The sequence below is a fragment of the Ascaphus truei genome, chromosome 1 (genome assembly GCF_040206685.1).
Source record: "Ascaphus truei isolate aAscTru1 chromosome 1, aAscTru1.hap1, whole genome shotgun sequence".
Classification (NCBI taxonomy): Eukaryota; Metazoa; Chordata; class Amphibia; order Anura; family Ascaphidae; genus Ascaphus; species Ascaphus truei.
Window position 1 is genome coordinate 257,973,118 of NC_134483.1, and position 18,870 is coordinate 257,991,987.

General features: G+C 39.5%; 1 protein-coding gene across 5 annotated transcripts in view; it reads right to left on the reverse strand.

Annotated features, from left to right (window-relative positions):
* The window catches only part of LOC142496631 (phospholipid-transporting ATPase ABCA1-like), a 1,672,602-nt gene that overhangs the window by 692,739 nt on the left and 960,993 nt on the right, over nt 1-18,870 (reverse strand). For all 5 annotated transcript variants that reach the window (XM_075603302.1, XM_075603295.1, XM_075603331.1 and 2 more), the window contains one exon: nt 6,909-7,048. In XM_075603302.1, coding sequence (XP_075459417.1) covers nt 6,909-7,048 — 140 coding nt within the window. The remainder of the gene's footprint in view (nt 1-6,908; nt 7,049-18,870) is intronic.

Genomic DNA, 18,870 nt, shown 5'->3' on the forward strand with positions numbered 1-18,870 from the left:
AATCTCTTAAAATTGGTAGCAGGTGCAGCACAATAACTTGTGAAGTAAACCTCTAAGTAATTCCTTCAGCAAATTAATTTCATACCTAAAGTGGCCCTTGCACTTAGAACTTCTGTGATGTGTGACATTTAAACTAAATGCAAAAAAGCTTATGCTCAGATGGATGGATTTTGAGTGATATATAAAAAATATAAAATAATAAAATAAGAATATAAAAATGTATTGTAAATAAAAATATTGTATAGATGAATATATGTGTAGTTGGGGCTACCATATGGTATCGCTTATATGTTTAGACTATTTGTCCTGAAAAATATATATATATATGGTGTATTACCCAGGTTTAGGTGATATATGTTAAAAAGTATCCCTGTGTGTGTCGTGACTCCCCCTTTAGTTTGGAGAATGTCAATGGTGACTGGAATAGAATTGGAAAAGAATTATTCCTACAAATGTGATAGTTCAGTAATTCAAACATAATGATCAGTAATTTAAAGATGTATAGAACTTGGATATATTTTCAATATGATTCATTGGGGATTTGACCCCACGATCATATTAGGCCTTACTTAAAAGCAGAGTGATAAGTTGGCTGTGCTATACAGAGGCAGATGGACTTCATGTACTTGTTTGCACATATGCGAACAGAGAGAGTACAGAATTCTGCAATGAGAATAACAAATGTGGGTAAAGAGTATTGTTGTGTTACCCAGGCTTAGGTGAAATGTTAAAAAGTATTAAAAAGTATCCTTGTATATGTCTTGCCTCCCCCTTGTTGGTAGTTTTAGGGAATGTTGGTGGTGTCTGGAATTGGATTTGGGATAAAAGATATAAAAAAAAAAAAAAAAAAAAAAAAAAAAAATCTTTTTATAATGTTAGTTCTAAATAATAGTATAATAGTAATAGTAATTAAAAATGATGCTCAATAATTGAGAAATGTGGGGTACTTGAATTCTTAGTGTGTGTTTCTAGTATTTCATTGGGGATTTGACCCCACGATCATATTGGCCCTTACTCAACAGCAGTGTGATAAGTTAACTGTGCTACGCAGAGGCAGATAGATTTCATATACTCGTTGGTGCATATGTGAACATAGAGAACGTAAACATAGAGATAATGTAATTGTGTACGGTTAAGCGAATGTAAGTGAATCATCCAATTGCGAAGTTACTGGTTCCAAATTCGGGAGGGGGAATGGGAGAAAGAAGAGAAGAAGGGAGAGAAGAAGAGAAACGTGATTAGTGTGTTAAATATACATGTTTCATTCTAGAAAAGCCCCAATGTCGATGTCAATGTTAAGTCCTTGGGGTGCTAGCGTCTTTAGTTTATAAATCCATAGTGTCTCCTTTCTTGCTAGTTTTGTAAGTCTATCTCCCCCTCTCCAAAGGGGGGGAATCTGTTCTATGGCTCTATATGTCAAGCCCGAGGGGTCCCCCTGATGCTGTAGTGAAAAATGTTTTGACACGCTGTGGGTCATAACCTGTCGTCGGATGTTACCAATATGTTCCAATATACGAACCCTCAGTGGTCGGCTGGTACGGCCGACATACTGTAGTCCACAGGGGCAGCTTAGTAAATAGACCACGTAGTCACTCTTGCAATTGATAAAGTGCTTGGTTTTAAATTGTTCGCCTGTTACATGGGATGAAAAGTCTATTTTGTCGTTTGACCCTTGTTTGCAAGCTTTGCAAGTACTGCACTTATAAAAACCTTTGGCTGTTGATAGCCAATTCTCGTCCCTTTTGGAGTTATCAGTTCTAAATAGGCTGGGTGCTAATTTATTCTTTATATTATCTGCTTTTTTAAAGATGACCTTGGGTCTTTCTGGGAGGTAGTTTCTAAGGGTGTCATCTCCTTGTAGAAGGTGCCAGTGTTTATTAAGAATTTGTTGTATTTTGCCTGAATCCTGGCTGTACTGAGTTAAAAATGCGACGTTAAAATTTTCTGTCGGTTGTTTTTGTGTTGTTTTTAGGATATCTCGTCGTTGTAGGAGACCTGTCTTCTTAATGGATTCATCTAGTGAGTTTTTGTTGAATCCTTTGTTAATAAACCGATTTTTTAAAATGTCTGCTTGTTCTTTAAAAGTGTTACCGTCGCTGCAATTCCGCCTGATACGGCGGAATTGGCCTGGGGGTATGTTAGATAGCCACTTTTTGTGGTGGCAGCTTGTTCTCAGTAGGTAGTTGTTGCAGTCTACTTTCTTGAAAAATGTTTTGGTTTTGAGAGAACTGTTCTCGACATAGATGGTTAGATCTAAAAAATCTACAGAGATGGGGTTTGTGCAGGCCGTGAATTTTAGATTGATTTCGTTGTCATTGATATATTCTAAGAACCGTTTTAGATCCTCCTCGCTACCTTTCCAGATGAAGAAGATATCATCTATATATCTCCGCCAAAGCGCCAGATCTGCGCTAAATTCATGTGTTGACCAGATTTTGTCCTGTTCCCAGGCGTCCATAAAAAGATTGGCGTAGCTTGGTGCAAATTTCGTGCCCATTGCGGTGCCGCATTTTTGTAGGTAGTACTTTCCATCAAAGTTAAAAAGGTTATGTTTTAAAATAAAGTTAATACTCTCTAGAATAAAAGATTTCTGTTCTATAAGAACGTTTGGGTCATTGCTTAATGTCCTATCAATGGCTGAAATTTAGGACATTAAGCAATGACCCAAACGTTCTTATAGAACAGAAATCTTTTATTCTAGAGAGTATTAACTTTATTTTAAAACATAACCTTTTTAACTTTGATGGAAAGTACTACCTACAAAAATGCGGCACCGCAATGGGCACGAAATTTGCACCAAGCTACGCCAATCTTTTTATGGACGCCTGGGAACAGGACAAAATCTGGTCAACACATGAATTTAGCGCAGATCTGGCGCTTTGGCGGAGATATATAGATGATATTTTCTTCATCTGGAAAGGTAGCGAGGAGGATCTAAAACGGTTCTTAGAATATATCAATGACAACGAAATCAATCTAAAATTCACGGCCTGCACAAACCCCATCTCTGTAGATTTTTTAGATCTAACCATCTATGTCGAGAACAGTTCTCTCAAAACCAAAACATTTTTCAAGAAAGTAGACTGCAACAACTACCTACTGAGAACAAGCTGCCACCACAAAAAGTGGCTATCTAACATACCCCCAGGCCAATTCCGCCGTATCAGGCGGAATTGCAGCGACGGTAACACTTTTAAAGAACAAGCAGACATTTTAAAAAATCGGTTTATTAACAAAGGATTCAACAAAAACTCACTAGATGAATCCATTAAGAAGACAGGTCTCCTACAACGACGAGATATCCTAAAAACAACACAAAAACAACCGACAGAAAATTTTAACGTCGCATTTTTAACTCAGTACAGCCAGGATTCAGGCAAAATACAACAAATTCTTAATAAACACTGGCACCTTCTACAAGGAGATGACACCCTTAGAAACTACCTCCCAGAAAGACCCAAGGTCATCTTTAAAAAAGCAGATAATATAAAGAATAAATTAGCACCCAGCCTATTTAGAACTGATAACTCCAAAAGGGACGAGAATTGGCTATCAACAGCCAAAGGTTTTTATAAGTGCAGTACTTGCAAAGCTTGCAAACAAGGGTCAAACGACAAAATAGACTTTTCATCCCATGTAACAGGCGAACAATTTAAAACCAAGCACTTTATCAATTGCAAGAGTGACTACGTGGTCTATTTACTAAGCTGCCCCTGTGGACTACAGTATGTCGGCCGTACCAGCCGACCACTGAGGGTTCGTATATTGGAACATATTGGTAACATCCGACGACAGGTTATGACCCACAGCGTGTCAAAACATTTTTCACTACAGCATCAGGGGGACCCCTCGGGCTTGACATATAGAGCCATAGAACAGATTCCCCCCCTTTGGAGAGGGGGAGATAGACTTACAAAACTAGCAAGAAAGGAGACACTATGGATTTATAAACTAAAGACGCTAGCACCCCAAGGACTTAACATTGACATCGACATTGGGGCTTTTCTAGAATGAAACATGTATATTTAACACACTAATCACGTTTCTCTTCTTCTCTCCCTTCTTCTCTTCTTTCTCCCATTCCCCCTCCCGAATTTGGAACCAGTAACTTCGCAATTGGATGATTCACTTACATTCGCTTAACCGTACACAATTACATTATCTCTATGTTTACGTTCTCTATGTTCACATATGCACCAACGAGTATATGAAATCTATCTGCCTCTGCGTAGCACAGTTAACTTATCACACTGCTGTTGAGTAAGGGCCAATATGATCGTGGGGTCAAATCCCCAATGAAATACTAGAAACACACACTAAGAATTCAAGTACCCCACATTTCTCAATTATTGAGCATCATTTTTAATTACTATTACTATTATACTATTATTTAGAACTAACATTATAAAAAGATTTTTTTTTTTTTTTTTTTTTTTTTTTTTTTATATCTTTTATCCCAAATCCAATTCCAGACACCACCAACATTCCCTAAAACTACCAACAAGGGGGAGGCAAGACATATACAAGGATACTTTTTAATACTTTTTAACATTTCACCTAAGCCTGGGTAACACAACAATACTCTTTACCCACATTTGTTATTCTCATTGCAGAATTCTGTACTCTCTCTGTTCGCATATGTGCAAACAAGTACATGAAGTCCATCTGCCTCTGTATAGCACAGCCAACTTATCACTCTGCTTTTAAGTAAGGCCTAATATGATCGTGGGGTCAAATCCCCAATGAATCATATTGAAAATATATCCAAGTTCTATACATCTTTAAATTACTGATCATTATGTTTGAATTACTGAACTATCACATTTGTAGGAATAATTCTTTTCCAATTCTATTCCAGTCACCATTGACATTCTCCAAACTAAAGGGGGAGTCACGACACACACAGGGATACTTTTTAACATATATCACCTAAACCTGGGTAATACACCATATATATATATATTTTTCAGGACAAATAGTCTAAACATATAAGCGATACCATATGGTAGCCCCAACTACACATATATTCATCTATACAATATTTTTATTTACAATACATTTTTATATTCTTATTTTATTATTTTATATTTTTTATATATCACTCAAAATCCATCCATCTGAGCATAAGCTTTTTTGCATTTAGTTTAAATGTCACACATCACAGAAGTTTTAAGTGCAAGGGCCACTTTAGGTATGAAATTAATTTGCTGAAGGAATTACTTAGAGGTTTACTTCACAAGTTATTGTGCTGCACCTGCTACCAATTTTAAGAGATTTGTTTAAAGATGTCTGTAGATTGCACAAATTACTAATTGCCTACACCTCGAGCGAGGGAAGGTCTCATAGAACTGATAGAGATCATGTGTGCATGATTATCTACTGTGTATAACATTGTCACTACTTGTAACATATTTATGTATGTATTTAGAGTTTAGCATTATTGGTCTTTCATATTATTGGGCATTAGTCCAACACCCAACACTCAATAAAGGTCGTTTTTACATTTTATTATTTAATTGTACCAATACCAATTGATGACCAATCCAATCATCAATTAGGTATTTGCCTATAAAGAGGGAAGACACAGGGCATCTGGCAGGAACCTGACGAAGCATTATTGCGAAACTAGTTGTTCCCTGCCGGAGCCCATTGATTGAAGGACCCAGCCAGCCTGCTGACATCCGGTAAGACCTCCTCTTCCGGTCCCGCCGTCGGACGCGACCACGGGAGCTGTACTGGTGAGAGGAATATCACCGGACGATCAGGCTGATGCTGGGCTGTTTTAAAGCTGTACCGTGAGTGTTATTTTGACTTTGTTTTCTGTACCTAATAAATTCTATTTTGCTCACTCACCGAGTTCGGCCCTTTTCTTCCTATTTGGGCCCCCGGGAGAGAAGCAACTCACGTACTGCCTCCACCAGGAGGGTGAGAAAGCTATTGTTTTTAGCAGCATTCCGTGAAGGAAAGACTGCGCATTAAACTCTGCTAACCAGCCCCATTATCCCCTTTTTACCTCAGACCAACAACAGGCTATATAAACACACCCTGTTAGTCATCCACTTATAGCACGTATTCTGCTTCTGTTCACAAAAAAACCACACAATTCCATTTAAATTTTATTTAAGGATTTTATTTAAGGATTTTTAAGCTATTTTAGAATATATTTTTTCATATATTTACTTTTAATTACCAAGGTTCTTTAATTCCAAAGAGTTTTAAGCTATTTTAAAAATATATTTTTCATACATTTTTAATTCCAAAGTTCTTTTGGCTGTATTGTACCGTTCGATTACTAAAACACTAATACCGTGTTCCATATCTTCCTATCCTCTTATCTCTACGTTTGAGCAAAATCCCGTGCGCTGACCAACCCTCCACCTCCACTGCAACTACAAGAAGATTCCGGGCTTTATCTTCTCTACTGGTCCAGCTGCAGAAAACAACAAGGGCAAGTATACACTACCCTTTCTTTGGTTACACACTACCACACAGGCAACATCACAAGCCTATACAAATAGGGAGCGCCCCAACCTCTTTTCTTTTTGTAGAATTTGACTTAGACATCGAATGAATGCTGAATTTGCAACATTTGTATTTTTAACCTGTCAATCCTTACCTCCAAGTTTACCCCTGATTGTACATATATTGCTCCACAATTGGTTTTGGATTTGTAAAGAATTATGGAAAAAACTCCTTGATTCTACATACATTGTTCCTATGAAATAATAAAAAAAAATGAAAAGTCCAAAACAAAGTATCTGATATAAAATTATTAATTATCCCTTTATGTACTTTAGGGACCATTGTACAGTATAAAACAAGTGTAATTATGATAGGTTGAAATTCTATCAATGTATTTTGTTGCAATTGTTTTTTTTATCCAGTTAATGAAATTCAAATAGTTTTACCTGAGCAATAAATCCTTTACGGCTTCTGCGAGCATGATGAAATCTCTTCAAGAACAGAGCAACGAACTGTCTATATATCAACTTCCAGCCAGTGATTATATCTGACCCTTTCGCTTTCAAGTCATTCACATTCCCAAAGTCTAAATATAACATCAAGAAAAAAAGCAAGGTTAGTCATATTAGATTTTCTTTACACAATCTTTCCTTAGTATGTTTCAAAATGCACTTTTCTCAATGTTGGCATATAATAAGCTATTTTGACTAATATGGAAAGAATTTCAAAAGGTGCCAATATTCTTGAAATTACTTTCATCTGTATTATTTTTTTATTTCAACCAATTTCTTTACATGGGTGGTTAGCAGAGGGGCTAAGGAGCCAAACCGCGCTAATTTCCCGGAAAGTTACTGGAGAAGGTGCCTCCGGTCCCTACTCTCTAGGGAAAAAAATAAAGGTTTAAAAATCCTGCCACATGTGGGCCATAAGAAAGCTGCAATGTCCTCCATCATGGCTTCCTATTGGCCCGCATGATAAAGGGGATTGCAACAAAAATAAATTATATGCAGCACCTTCTCCAGTACGTATCTCAACTTGGAATGCACCATCACACTGAAGAATGTTTTTTCATACGATTGGGCCAAAGATGATGAAATGTAAAGCTAAATGACATGGTCACATAAATGAACCAGTGGCTGTTCACTATGAGATTTTATTTCTAATTTTTCAAGTAACTGAAATTACAAATAAAACGGGCTTTGTCAGCTGAGGATTTTTAGTGATTAGGTTTGGTGTGATTTTATATCTTTTAGTCTATTGTCTTTACTAATATTGTAGATAAGGGTGATTTTCAGTATTGTCGGGGGTAAATATTACAATCTAAAAAATGTAAGCAGCAATTCATGCTGCTTTATTGTTTCTGAGCCACAAATAGGAGGACAACTCACCCAGTCAAGACAAAATGGTCAGAAGGTCGGGACTCGCTTCAACAACAAATAGAAGTCTTTTATGTATATCTCGCTATCTACCATATGCACCTCCCTATGTTCATTATGCATTCCCTTACTATAGTTACTAACCCCATTAGCGCTTTAAGGAAACAGATGTTCCCTATCATGAATTAACAACCAAGCTATATAGAGCACAAGTGTTACTGCATGACTTCACACTCCTGACGAAGCCGACGTGATTCACGTAGCAAAACGCGTAGAGTGGGAGTGTTCTGCACGGAGCCTGTCTGGAGAGGAGCCATTGAAGGTCAGCCCCCATCAAACCGAGGAAGCCGGATCTGACGTCAGACGCTGAGCCGTGCGACGACGCACTGGAGCAGAGGCAGAGACAGACGAGTACCGAGAGCTGCGGGATGGTGAGCCAGCTGGCTGCTGATACCCTCATACACTTATGAAGTGTGACATTGTGGAACCAATCCTCCTGAGTACCAGAACCACCCTGATGACCACTATTGCGCAGACTCTCTACTAATAGTCAACCTTGCTGTTTATGACTCTTACATCTAGTAAGTAGTTATTTTGAAAGAGCCAAGATTGAGAAACTTTTCATTTAACCCATTACCATTCTGCTGCACTTATATTTGTTTGTTTCTTCCCATGCTCCCCCTGAATCTCGTGTGTACAGTGGATATGCAATCATGTGTGCACATTAAATACTCATTATTATTATTCAACCAAAATTCTATGGGGTATTTTGTCAATTCATTTAAAAATGTACTACCATATTCCATAAAATTAAATTAGCCAATCTTTTTTCCATACAAAACAATATGATAATATTCTATTAATTCATACCTTTGGGTAGCATCAATACATCAACAACTTTTATTATATGGAAAAGGTGCATATTGTAAAACATTAAAAACAGTTAAAAATAGGGAATACTACATTATTATATGTTATTCAAGTTAAGTTATCATGAGTCATGTCTGTTTATAGTATTATCAAAATTCTTACTTCACCTGTCCTTAATCTATAATTTTTACAGCAATATGTTTCTTCAATATACGACACCCGGTATATAACTACATATGTAGCCCCCCCTTTCCTCGTGACTTAGTGAACCTCGCATGCTGAATAACTGTTTGGTGAACAGGAGGCCTAATCCCCTGCAATGCATTGGATATTGTTGGTGATTGATTTTTTTGGTAGGTTGACCATTGACTGGCAAAGTGTTAAATCATGCCCATATAATATGGGTATGATGTACCCACTGTGCCAATGAATGGGTGGAGGTAGTTGCCTGGGGAGGGTGGTTAGGCCTTCTTGGTGGGCAGTAGGGGAGGGTGGGTTAACCCCTTAATTACTATTAAGAATTAAGAATCTCTAAAGATATTAAGGGGTTAGGGGCCATTAGATTGTATGTTTGTATGTTTTCTTGCTGCATCTGAGGACATGACCCTGCAGTATGCTGACGAGGACACCATTCATAGTGGCAGGGGTAAGTAGAATGGTTTTTATTTACTTTATTTATGCTGGCTGGCTAATGTTTGATTTAATAATGGGCAACTGAGATATTATCCATATCTTAACAATAGTTATTTTGCCCATTGCTGTACTGTATGATGTGTTTGGTGGGGGTGTATTTATTGAAATGGATGCCATCTTTATTTATTTTACAACAGGGTTGGTACTATAGGCAAACCGGGTCCCAAGGGGACCACACGAGGACCCCCGGATGTCCACTGGGACATTTCACATGACCTGGACATTTAAATGCATAGGAGATACCGGCACCCCATAACGGGGCCTGTATCTCGGGAAGCAGGGGGTCCCTGGACCTGAAATCAATGCGGTTCTGCTCCGGTGACCCCCTGCTACAATGCACTAGTAATAAAAATGTTAAAACAAATTACGGCTGAGATTTGCACAGAGAGAGGCGTCTCTCTCTCTCTTTAGCAGAAACAACTTGCCGGGTGAGCCCTTTACACAGGAGTGATCATCTCATCACAGGCTACTCGCCATTTTTGCAAATGTTGCTATCACTGGTATTTGGGGCTTTCTGCATACCGTGATGGCAACACTGTCAAAAATGGCAATTTAAAAACCCTGACGATTTTTTCTATCTGACTACTGCATGAGGCCCTAGGTTTCCCCCTATCATTTCCACCTTATTTAATTCTATGCTAATTTAATTGCTGGAAAAGGATGTACTGTAATGCTGGCATATCGAAAGGTGACCACCCCTAGGCCACACTCGACAGTTATGCAATTGGACTGATATCCTCTCTCACACTGTCAGATAGTCAACAAAATATACCTTTGTCAGAATTCTTTAACAATGCTAGGTAAAATCCATCTTTGAATCCTGTCTAATTCAACTCTTTGCTGTGTGTATGTTAGTATATGCTACTGAAACAATCTTAGGTAATATCCCACATCTGAATCCTGTCTTCTTCAGCTCGTAATTAAATTAAGCTTTCACAACTAGGCAGGGAACACCCTGTGTAGTGTAAACATCTGTTTGAATGACCTCATATGTGCTAATTAAGCAGGCTGAACTTAATTGTCAGGTGACTTGTTAGGCCCATATAACCCCAGATAGAACAGCTTTAGTCTGCATGCAGCACATCTCCAAGTAACACATTGTAAGTAGCAGGACAACTGAAATTTAAAAGGAAGTTTGTAAGTGGCTGGACAACTGAAGTTTAAAAGGAAGTTTGTAAGTAGCAGTTCAACTGAAGTTCAAAAGAAGTGAAGAGGACAACACCTACTGGCCCTGATTCCTGCATTTCAACAACGCTGGGAAGGAAGAAATCATCTATCCCAGACTGCACATCTAAGCACTTTACTATTGCTGTTATTCCGCCTTTACTATTTATATTTGCTGTGACCTCACTTCTCAAATGATGCACTTCCTTCCACCAGCCAGTCTCTAACTCTATTGATATATCTCTCTCTCTCCTATATTCACCACTTCTCAGTTCACATGAACTCCTTTCTTACCTGCGCCCTCTGATACTACATAGCTACAGTTAGGTCCGGAAATAATTGGACACTGACACAATTTTCATAATTTTGGCTCTGTACGCCACCACAATGGATTTGAAATGAAACAACCGAGATGCACTAGAGGTGCAGACTTTCAGCTTTAATTCAAGGGGTTTAACAAAAATATCGTATGAAACGTTTATGAATTGTAACCATTTTCATACACAGTCCCCTTATTTCAGAGGCTCAAATGTAATTGTACAAATTAACATAATCATAAATAAAATGTTCATTTTTAATACTTTGTCGATCATCCTTTGCAGGCAAAGACTGCTTGAAGTCTGGAACACATGGACATCACCAAACGCTGGGTTTCCTCCTTTGTGATGCTTTGCCAGGCCTTTACTGCAGCTTTCTTCAGTTTTTGTTTGTTCGTGGGTCTTTCTGCCTTAAGTTTTGTCTTCAGCAAGGGAAATTCATGCTCGATCGGGTTGAGATCGGGTGATTGACTCGGCCATTGCAAAATATTCCACTTCTTTGCCTTAAACTCCTGGGTTGCTATCGCAGTATCTTTTGGGTCATTGTCCATCTGTAAAGTGAAGTGCCGTCCAATCAACTTCACTGAATTTGACTGAATCTGAGCAGACAATATATCCCTATACACTTCAGAATTCACCCGGCTGCTTCTGTCTTCTGTCACATCATCAATAAACACTAGTGACTCAGTGCCATTTTAAGCCATGCATGCCCATGCCATCACACGGCCTACACAGTGTTTTACAGATGATGTGGTATGCTTTGGATCATGAGTCGTTCCAAGCCCTCTCCATACTTTTTTCTTCCCATCATTCTGGTACAGATTGATCTTAGTTTCATCTGTCCAAAGAATGCTGTTCCAGAACTGGGCTGGCTTTTTTAGATATTGTTTGGCAACGTCTAATCTGGCCTTTCTATTCTTGAAGCTTATGAATGGTTTGCCCCTTGTAGTGAACCCTCTGTATTTGCTCTCATGAAGTCTTCTCTTTATGGTAGCCTAAGGATGTCCTGTTTCACTTGCATTGAGAGCTCCTTTAACCGCATGTTGTGGGTTCACAGCTTCCAAATACGAATGCCACACCTGGAATCAACTCCAGAACTTTTACCTGCTTAATTGATGATGAAATAACCAAGGAATAGCCCACACCTGTCCATGAAACAGCTTTTGAGTCAATTGTCCAATTACTTTGATCCCTTGAAAAAGGGGGCTACATATTAAAGAGATGTAATTCCTAAACCCTTCTTCCAATTTGGATGTGAATACCCTCAAATTAAAGCTGATAGACTGCACTTTAAGCCCATAATAATTATTTAACTGTAACTTGAATTTATTTTGGTACACAGCCGAAATAACAAAACTTGTATCGGTGTCCAATTATTTCCGGACTTAACTGTATATCGCCTGCACTAAATTACACCCCTACAAATAATCCTCACACATTCTCTTTCTATCCATGCTTCTCCTCCTTGCTTCAGGGATATCTCTCCTAATCCTGTCCCTGCCTTATTTCTACATGCTCTCGTCCTTGCCTGCCAAATGCAACTTCTACTCCTTCTGGTGTCAACCCCTCCAACCTCATACCCATCCCCTGCCACCCTTCCTCATCTCTCCCTTTCTCCTGTGCCCTTTGGAATGCTCGCTCCCTTTCTAACAAGTTCCTCTCTGTGCATAGTAACAGTGAACCGTGACGTTCACAAATCCGGCGCTCAGAGGTTAATCTCTGGAAGCTGGGTAAAATCCTGTGTTGTGTCATTAAACAGGAGAGACCGCCATTCAGGCTGACCTCCAAATGTATATGTAAACACGTGAGGTAACGAATAGTCTTAGGCAACTGGTTTAAGTGTAAGCTCTAGTGTTGTTGATAATAACTCACGGTTGTCTCTCAGGGAACTTGATAATTTCCTCCGGTCCTCTTCACCACAATCTGACTGCGACTGCTCCATCGCAATGGGTGATGGGATCTCGGTGTTGTCTGTGTCCAACTGTTACCCCAGCAACCCGGCATGCTACCAATGATGTCTTGGATATCTGTAGTGCTCCTCCCGCAGGAGGAAAGATCGATGTACCGCTAAAAATCAATGCAGAGGCTGATTAATGTGACTTAGAAGAATCTTTATTGCAGCATGGAAACTGGAGCTCTAGCGGATCCTCTAACGCGTTTCACGCCGAAGCGCTAGAGGATCCGCCAGAGCTCCAGTTTCCATGCTGCAATAAAGATTCTTCTAAGTCACATTAGTCAGCCTCTGCATTGATTTTCGGCGGTGCATCGATCTTTCCTCCTGCGGGAGGAGAACTACAGATATCCTCTCTGTGCATGACTTCTTCTCTCTCACTCTGTGCTCCTATTTGCTATAACTGAGACCTTGCTCACTCAGTCTGACTCTGGTCTGGAAGCTGCCCTCTCTTATGGTGGCCTTTCTTTCTTCCACAGTCTGCACCCTGATGGAGTTGTGGGGCACCTGCTCTCCTCTATCTGCTGTTACCGAACACTTCCTACTCCTTCCTCTCTTGCTTTTCCTTCTTTGAGGCTCACACTGTCCAGATCTTCTCTCCTCTCCCTGTCCACATGGCGGTCATCTATCGCCCACATACCTCTACTGATTCCCCTTCTGCCTTTATCTCTCACTTTGAATCCCGGCTCTCCTTCTTTCTATCCTCAGACTCCCCTTTTCTTCTCCTTGGGGACTTCAATTGCCACATTGATGACACTTCTCTCCCATGGGCTTCCCATTTTCTCTCTCTAACCTCTTCTTTTGGCCTTCAACAGTGGACTGCAGCCAGCACCCACAAGGATGGCCACACCTAGACCTGGTTTTCACTAAAAAACACCTCTCTCTCCATGTCCCCTTTTCCTCTCTGACCATCACCTCATCTCTTTCTCTCTATCTCGCTTCTCCCCTTCTCCACCTCGGAAACCTGCACTCTATTAACCTACCAGACTTTGAGTCCACTTTATACTCCTCCCTCTCCTCTCTCAGCTCTGCTAAAGACCCTGACAACCTGGTCAGGAACTACAACTCTGCCTTATCCTCTTCTCTTGATCTACATGCCCCACTTTCACTCTGCCGTTCTCGCCCTTCTAACCTCAGACCCTGGCTAAATTCCCACACGTGCATGCTGTTCCTCCACTCGATCCTCAGGACGCCTCTGGAGGAAATCTCATACTCTCGCAGACTTCCTTCTCTACAAATTTATGCTATCCTGTTTCAACTCTGCCCTCTCTGAAGCTAAACAAGCCTACTTTTCTTCTCTAATCAACACGCACAAGTCTATCCCACACCGACTCTTCTCTGTCTTTGACTCTACTCAAACCACCCACAGCTGTCTCTTCTTCCTCCATCTCAGCTCAGGACTTTGCTGACTATTTTAAGGAAAAGGTGGAATCCATATGCCAGAGCATCCCCTCTGTTTCTTCCTCTCATCCTACACTTCTTCCTAACTGTGCTCCTGCCTTCCTTTTTCCACTGTCTCAGAGTAGGATGTGTCATTGTTGATCTCCTCTTCTCCCTCTACTACTTGCTCTCTTGACCCCATTCCCTTCCATCAACTAAAACCTCTTGGTCCTACTATAATCCCTACACTCACACACATTTTTTAACTCCTCCCTCTGCTCTGGTACCTTTCCATCCTCCTTCAAACATGCAAAAATCATACCATTTCTCAAAAACAGCAAGCTTTACCCTACCTGTCTTTCTAACTATCGACCCGTCACCCTTCTGCCTTCTGTCTCTAAACTCCTTGAACGTCTTGTATTCTCTCGCTTGCTTCATTTTCTCAACACCTATTCTCTCCTAGACCCTCTACAATCTGGCTTCCGCACTGCTCACTCCACGGAAACAGCCCTCACTAAAATAACTGATGACCTCCATGCTGCCAAAGATAGAGGTCATTAGACTCTGCTCATATTGCTCGTCCTCTCTGCACCATTTGACACTGTGGACCACCCTTTTCCCGTTTACATTCTCCATACTCTTGGTATTCGGAATAAAGCTCTATCCTGGATCTCCTCTTACCTCTCCCATCGTACTTTCAGTGTCTCTTCTGCTAACACCACCTCCTCCTCTATTGATCTCTCTGTGGGGGTACCCCAGGGCTATGTCCTGGGACCTCTTCTCTTTGCTCTGTACACACTCTCTCTAGGTGACCTAATAACATCCCATGGGTTTAAATATCACCTCTATGCCGACGACACACAATTTTACTTTTCAACGTCTGACCTTACACCTGCTGTACAAACCAAAGTTTCTGAATGTCTCTCTGCTATATCATCCTGGATGGCCCTCCGCCGCCCTAAACTCAACATGGCAAAAACAGAGCTCCTTATACTTCCTCCCAAACCTGGCCCTACTACCTCCTTCCATTACTGTTGGAAGTATGATCATTCATGCAGTAGCCCAAGCACGCTGCTTAGGGGTCACACTTGACTCCTCTCACACATTCTCCTCTCACATTCAAAACGTTTCAAAAACCTGTCGCTTTTTCCTCCACAATATCACAAAGATACGCCTGTTCCTCTGTTGCTCGACTGCTAAAACTCTGACTCAGGCCCTCATTCTCTCCCATCTTGATTACTGTAACCTCCTGCTGTCCAGCCTTCCTGCCTCTCACCTGTCTCCCTTACAATCTATCCTTAACGCTGCTGCCAGAATCGCTCTGCTCTTTCCTAAATCTGTCTTCGCGTCTTCCCTCCTGAAATCCCTCTCCTGGCTTTCTGATCAAATCCCGCATCTCACACTCCATTCTTCTCCTCACTTTTAAAGCTTTACACTCTTCTGCCCCTCCTTACATCTCAGACCTAATTTCTCACTATGCACCATCCCGACTATTGTGTTCTTCTCAAGGATGTCTTCTTTCTACCCCCTTTGTATCTAAAGCCCTCTCCCACCTTAAACCTTTTTCACTGACTGCCCCGCACCTCTGGAATGCCCTTCCCCTCAATATCCGACGTGCACCCTCTCTATCCACCTTCAAGACCCACCTAAGACACACTTGCTTAAAGAAGCATATGAATAGCACTGTGGATAATACTAGACACATGATATCTAAAGCTTGGCCCCCTGCTGATGCACTTACCAGAATGCCCTCCTACTTTCTCTGTACGTTCTCCCTACCTACCAATTAGATTGTAAGCTCCTCGGAGCAGGGACTCCTCTTCCTTAATGTTACTTTTTTGTCTGAAGCACTTATTCCCATGACCTATTATTTATATTATCTGTTATTTTTTTGATGACCCCGTGTATTACTACTGTGAAGCGCTATGTACATTAATGGCGCTATTTAAAGACATACAATACAATATAATATTTCATTAATTGCAAGTGCCAAGTACTGTCATTTAAGGACAGTAATAATCAGTCCAATATATTTCTCTGCAAATGAAGTTGAGTTAAGATTTTAAAAAATAAATTCAGGAAAAAGGTGTTACTTTGAGAAAATAATTAAATGTATTAAAATACATTTCTGTGCCGTTTTCCTGTTTCATTGCATAATATTAATTTTCCGTGCATTTGGTGGCAAACAATAGCGTTTGCATTTGACAAATCAGCATCAAATATAAGAAACATGATTAGGACATTTCTCGAAATGTTTATTTACGGACTTTGAAATTATAAGTGATTAAAATTAGTTAACATTGACATCACTATGTGAGACTTGACAGGTCTTGATGTGTAAGCCTTTCATAATTTATAGGCAGAGGCAGTCATACATTTATGATGGATACAGTACATGTGCAGACCTCAGAGGAAAGAAATCATATTAAATGGTATGTGCTGGTTTTAGACATTATCAGATGTATTATTGAATACAATATTCCTATGTTAGTTATATATACTTAAAAAATATATATACAGTAATTCTATTTCTGTTCTTATCTATGGTTTTTAGGAGAAACATTTTTTTTTGTATTTAATTTGATTCAGAACACATCTGACTATTTTACGGAATAGCTCAAATAGTTAATCACTTATTTTTTGGATCCAATGCTTCTTTCCTTTCACCTTCGCCCCTGATGATAGCTATAGGCATTGTAAATTATCTGATACTTATATTATGCTCAATTGCCAAGTCTTTTAAACATATTTTAAATGTAATGTACAAAAGAATGTTAAATAAATTATAGAGACTGTATTTTACTGCTGCATGCTTTAACTTTAAGGCACATCTTGGAGTTGCAGGTTAGTGTCAGTAAATGGGTTAGATGTTATCTACTGTACAGTATAAAAGCCACAGAGTTCCAATCCCTTAAACCAGGTGGATGTTATTGAAGAAGATTTAAGGGAAAGGAGTGATGCATAGAGGCACACATTTTTTCCTATTCACAAATCACCAGCTGATGTACGAGGCACAAATCGATACTCTAACATAGAGGGAAACAAGATATTTGTGATCTAAAATTACCTTAATACAAACCTCTTAGATGTTCCATTTAATTAGTAATTAGAGAGATTTAGGTAGTATAATTCTTTATGCTGTATGTCAATTAATATGTCTGTCTACAGTTTTTCCTACAAAATATTTTCTTTTTCATTGCATATATGCATCTCATTGAAAATCGTAGCCAAATATTTATTTAAATGAACACGATTACCTTGAATCTCAGCTTCCTTTGTTGCTCGAGAAAATAGAACAAAGTTATTGACCAGTGCTTCCCAGTATTTGGGCAAAAACAGCATATACAGTAGATAAAGCTGTGATGAGTTGGTTAGGAGAGACCCATACGTGTGAGAGTACTGATGAAATAAAGTAAGTCCTTACATGCTGCGGCAGCTTTTATTCTTACTAATCACTGGCATGTATAAAGAGAAGACACAGCGCACAACGCTCATAGTGCATTAAAATATATATAATGTGATACAAATAAAGGTGAGTATTAGGCGTACATTTAAATAAGAAAAACAGGCATTGGAGGGTTATTGTTACCCATACACCACTCGGGACGACAGTGAAGAAGTCTTCAGTGTGCAGACACACCACTCCTGGCGTCACGATCACTTGCACCCAGACTGGGTCTTGACTGGTAACCAGCTCCTGTTGTAGATAGCAGTTCAGCAGGGCTCACACTAAAAACACTCAGTGATGACTTGGATAGGGTGAGAAAACTGGATAGGAGCCAAATGTTGGTCCCTAAGACTAAGAAAAAAGACACTTTGGAGACGAATGAGGGTAAATGTAATGTCGCCTTTATTACTAACTTCAATTCAATGACCATGCAAATAGAAAGAATTATTAAACAACACTGGGCTATTTTATCAGGGGACCCAATTTTAGGAGATCACATCTCAAAGTTTCCCAAATTCATATACCGAAAAGCAAAAAACCTTAAAAATACACTGTCCCCTAGTGATATTAATACTAAGGTTATAACGGTTGGTGAAAAGATGTGGCTAAACAGCAAACCTATTGGGAATTTTAAATGCGGAAAGTGCTCAGTGTGCAAGTATCTGCCTGTTGACAATAAAACTTTCACATGTAAAAGCACAGGAGAGGTTTTTGAGATTTCAGATTTTATTATGTGTACTTCTGACCACATAGTGTATCTAATTGAGTGCCCGTGTGGCCTACACTATGTGGGTCGAACTAAACGCCCGTTGAAGGTACGCATCCAAGAACATATAAGAAACATTCGAAATGGTCTTTTTAATCACAGTCTTTCCAAACACTATGCTCTACACCATAATAAAGACCCCTCTTCCTTGCTCTTTAAGGGCATTAAACATATCCCTAGGAATAGAAGGGGTGGAGATAGGGTAAAAGAACTCTCTGTCCAAGAGACCTTCTGGATACATAAATTAAGATCTTTGCATCCGGGGGGTCTCAATGAAGATATTTATATCTGGTCCCTTTATTAACCTATTTAAATTATACATACATCTTAGGTGTAAGGGGTAAGAGGGGGCTCCTTGGTATTTCCTCCTAAATCTGAACCTGTGACTTATCTTTTTTAAACTAGTAGTATTAATGCCAATCATTTATATGTATTTTAGATCC